Source organism: Amaranthus tricolor, chromosome 7, assembly GCF_026212465.1.
Source record: "Amaranthus tricolor cultivar Red isolate AtriRed21 chromosome 7, ASM2621246v1, whole genome shotgun sequence".
Taxonomy (NCBI): Eukaryota; Viridiplantae; Streptophyta; class Magnoliopsida; order Caryophyllales; family Amaranthaceae; genus Amaranthus; species Amaranthus tricolor.
Window position 1 is genome coordinate 29,270,497 of NC_080053.1, and position 4,049 is coordinate 29,274,545.

The 4,049-nt window shown below is 35.9% G+C and overlaps 1 protein-coding gene across 1 annotated transcript; it reads right to left on the minus strand.

Moving 5' to 3' along the window:
- Positions 1-1,393: 1,393 nt before the first annotated feature.
- LOC130817594 (ABC transporter G family member 10) lies at positions 1,394-3,702 on the minus strand. Its single transcript, XM_057683391.1, has one exon. It carries the CDS (start codon positions 3,417-3,419, stop codon positions 1,587-1,589), a length of 1,833 nt encoding a protein of 610 aa, XP_057539374.1. The 5' UTR covers positions 3,420-3,702; the 3' UTR covers positions 1,394-1,586.
- Between the last annotated feature and the right edge of the window lie 347 nt (positions 3,703-4,049).

The window sequence follows — 4,049 nt, forward strand, 5'->3', positions numbered from 1 at the left end:
TATAATGTTTGTACTTTTGATGTTTTTTTTGTTTTTTTTTTTTAAAAATTCTTACAACACTAACTCTTTTAACATCTCCTCGTCGCGTCATTGTTCTTTCGTGTTTTCCTTGTGGATATTTTTGTAGATCCCATTATAGTTCTTTATCTTTATTTTTCTTTATTTGTCTTTATTTTGTAGATTGTATACTATTTTAGAATGTTTCATTTACTTCGTTACACTTCTAAATTTTGCAATGTTTCCCATTCTCTTTCTTACCATTCTCTAATTTCATATGATCCACATATATCTTTCAAGTTCTATTCACTTATTTTTAGTTTTTACTTTCCCTATTGTTATATCAAAAATATTTAAGTACTCTTTATAACAATCTCAAAGAGACAAAAAGAATTTAGTAGTTCTTAACGGTATAACCGATCGTTTGTTTGAGATTTGATTAGTGTTGCTTCAAACTTGTTTTCTTAATTGTAACGTAATAGTTTACCTACCACATATTTTCTTCCTTAGATATGTGAAATATCAATTTGGAAGACGTGCATAAAATCAGGCCATTTAGGAGGGAGTTTTGGTAAAAAAATTTGAGTTAACAAGCCAAGTATTTTTTCTTAAAAGGGTGGACATTTATAAGTTAGGGGAAATACATGTACATGATTGGAAAGTACAAATTGTTAAGGATGAATATTTGAAGAAGGATTTTATTAATTAGGATAATATGTGTGATTTTTAGGTTGATGATCCAAATAATAACAGAACATAACAAAACGTGAATTATTTTTCGTGTTTCTTTGAATTTGCTATATAATATCAGAAAGCTTTCATTTTAGTTTCCATTTTTTCTTAAAACATTTTACTTCTCCGATCTTTCAAAACAAATTCATTTCACTTTTATTTTGGGTTGTTGCAACAATCCTAATTGATTCTTTTGACTCCTTTTCTATCCATATTCCATGGCATAAAAATTTCTTTCTTTATCCCTCTTTATCTATATTTAGTTTTAGGATTAGGGCTCTGACATTATTATTGTTGTGTTATTGTATTCCTCTCTATCTACTTTTAGTTTTTCACTTGGTTTTAATTGCTCTGAATCTTCGTACTTCCTCGCTGTAAAGAAAATGAGGGATAGAAGCTATAATAACTAAAGATTTAAAACCAATTACGAATATGAGCTATACGGTCCTTGGGAAGAGTAGATGACAGGAGTATAGGGTTGATCGAACACTAATCTTTATATTGTGTATGATAAACCAACTCGGCCATCATTATTCTATGCTATATATTATACAATTTAATATTAGTTTTTCTCGAATGACTCAGACCATGGCCGAGATTCCCCTGGTGTAGAATCCTTGAGACGATTATACAATACAAGCTAAAAATGCAAAATTGTAGGGTATTTTATTGCTCATCCTTAGGAAAAAAAACATGTTTCACAAGGAATGTCAGAAAATAGTTACATAGTGCATCATAAATAAAATTTGTCAAAAGAAACAATATTAAGCAATATCAACAATAAATCAATGAAAATAAAACTTTTTTCTTACTTTTTTTTAATTTTTTTTTAATTTTTTTTACTCATATACTAGTTTCTAATCTCTACTTCTATAGCATCTGTACCACAGAATCAGAAAAGATAGTAATCTGTACCCAACTATGAACCCTAACATTACAGCAAGATAAGTCCACTTTTGTGATTCTTGCAAACCTTGCTGTCTTAAGAACTCATCACCATATAACGTACACCCACTTAGATCTTTCTGTAGGCATCTCGACTTCCCTCTATCGCCTCCATATTCGTTGATTATAAAACACTCGAATGGATACTTGAACAAGCTTAAATAGTGCATAAATTTCCAATAATTCGGGATCCTTTGTTTGTCGATGAAGTATCCCGAGAAGAGGAAGAACGAGCCCATTAGCCCTGCTATAACCGATGTTCCCATGATGAAATTAGGCACAAGGGCACTAAAACAAGCGACAAATGAGTTGGACATGAGCATCACGATCCATACAACGAGTGAGAAGTAGAAAAAGGCGCCTAAATCTGGTCGTAAACCAGCGAGCCAATAGACGGGTGTAGCATAGAGTAGACTAACTGTGAATAGAAAGGGTAGAAACACAAGGGAATTGGCTAAAACATAGGAGCACACTCTGTATGCACCTCTTGAAGTTTCTCTCATTAGTATTCTGCTTTCTTGTAGGAAAATGGGTAAGCCTTCGGTTGTCGAGGAAAGCAAGAAAGTTAGGGTAAACGCGAAAAGGCCTAGTCGGGTTTGTAAGTGTAGTTGCCCTTCACTATCTTCTCTTTTTAAGTAAATTGTTCCTAGTACAAAACTTGATGTAATGGCTTGTATCATTCGTCCAACAAAAAGTTGCTTTGTTCGTAGTATGTTCTTGCAAAACCTTTCCCCGAGGATCTTAACTTCTCGATATCGAGAATTTGGGTAGGCCTTATTGCTCCCTAAGGAGGGTATAGGATTTAGATTTCTAAGGTTATGATTCTCTTCCGTTTTTGTCAGTGTGGTGTGTTCGATTGAGGATTGTATACCACCCGCCAAGGTGCTTACGACAGCAATAGAAAACTCTAGCACGTTAACATGTGGGGGAATATGGTGGCCTAGAACTTGAACCTTCCTCTCGAGAAGGCTTAGCGGGCCATTATGGAGGACTAGTCCATCCGAGAGCAAAGCAACTCGATCAAGCAACTCTAGGATCCGGGATCCAGGTTGGTGAATCGTTACAACTATAGTCTTCCGTTGTCTAATGGCCATCGATTTAAGCATCGACATTATATGAAGAGCGGAAACAGAATCCAACCCTGAAGTCGGCTCATCTATGAGCAAAACCGAAGGATCATGTACTAGTTCAACTCCAATAGACACCCTGCGTTTCTCCCCACCGGAAATCCCATGATCCGACCCCCCACCAACCCTTGATTTCGCTACTTGATCTAGCCCGAGTTCTGTCATCAGCCGCCTTACCCTGTGCACAGCTGCTTTTCTACCCCCCGGTAACCTTAAAAGCGCACTGTATACAAGCGTTTCTTCTACTGTAAGCAGCGGAAACAAAACATCGTCTTGCGTAACATGCCCTGACACCCGCCTAAACGATGCAGGTTCGACGGGGCAGCTGTTTATCAGTACCTGTCCCGAACACACATTTTTCGGTAAAATTTTCCCTGCAATTATATCTAGCAGCGTCGTTTTCCCTGCACCACTCGGCCCTGCTATAGCCGTGATTTCCCCTGGTTTAGCCACAAAATTCACATCGCGTAAAATTAGCCTCGACGATTTTTCATCCCTAAAACAGTTAAAGCTGTAATCTGTGGAAGTATGTAGTTTGTATGATAGATTTAGGGTCTCAATTTTGTATGATATGTCATTTCGACCACCCGGATCCTGTGTCGTCACTGGAAGATTCATGGATCTAAGGTAATAGAGGAAGAACAGATGATATTAGAGGAAAATGTAGGATTAGAAGAATGTATAGTGAGGGAGTTGAATAGGGAGATGATTTAAAAGAAGATAAACAAACTTACCAACCTTAGATGTTTGTTTGATGATAGATATTTGTGAATTTTGATGCATGTTTTCTTGTAAAAGTGTTGTAATTTGTAAGGTGAGCTATATATTGACCAAACAGGGTAATGTTGGTTGTAGTTATACTAATTTTTCCCCTACTTTTAAGTGTTTTTGAGTGCACAAGTTCCAGTTTTTCTGCTTGAAAACTATTAAAAATATAGATACTTGGGAGTTGGGATTAATGAAATCACTTGTATACTCCTCTTTTGTGGGCCCACTCGTGTGAGCACACCCACGAGGCATTCGTGGGCTTGGCTTACAAATCCACAAGTAATAAATAATCACATGTAAAGTATTTTCAACATCGAGTTTGCTGCTTAAAGGATTGATATAAATATAAAGAGGTAGTTTATTACCGGGAGAATAAGACAAAAATTTAGATTTTGTGAATGATTTTAGATGAGAAAGGAAATGTAGCAAATTCAGGTGTACGGAAAAGTTTTTACTGAATAGTTTATTTTGATTAGTTGT

Excerpts from the sequence above, each read along its gene's own strand:
- LOC130817594 (XM_057683391.1), bottom strand. The coding sequence starts at position 3,419 with ATGAATCTTCCAGTGACGACACAGGATCCGGGTGGTCGAAATGACATA.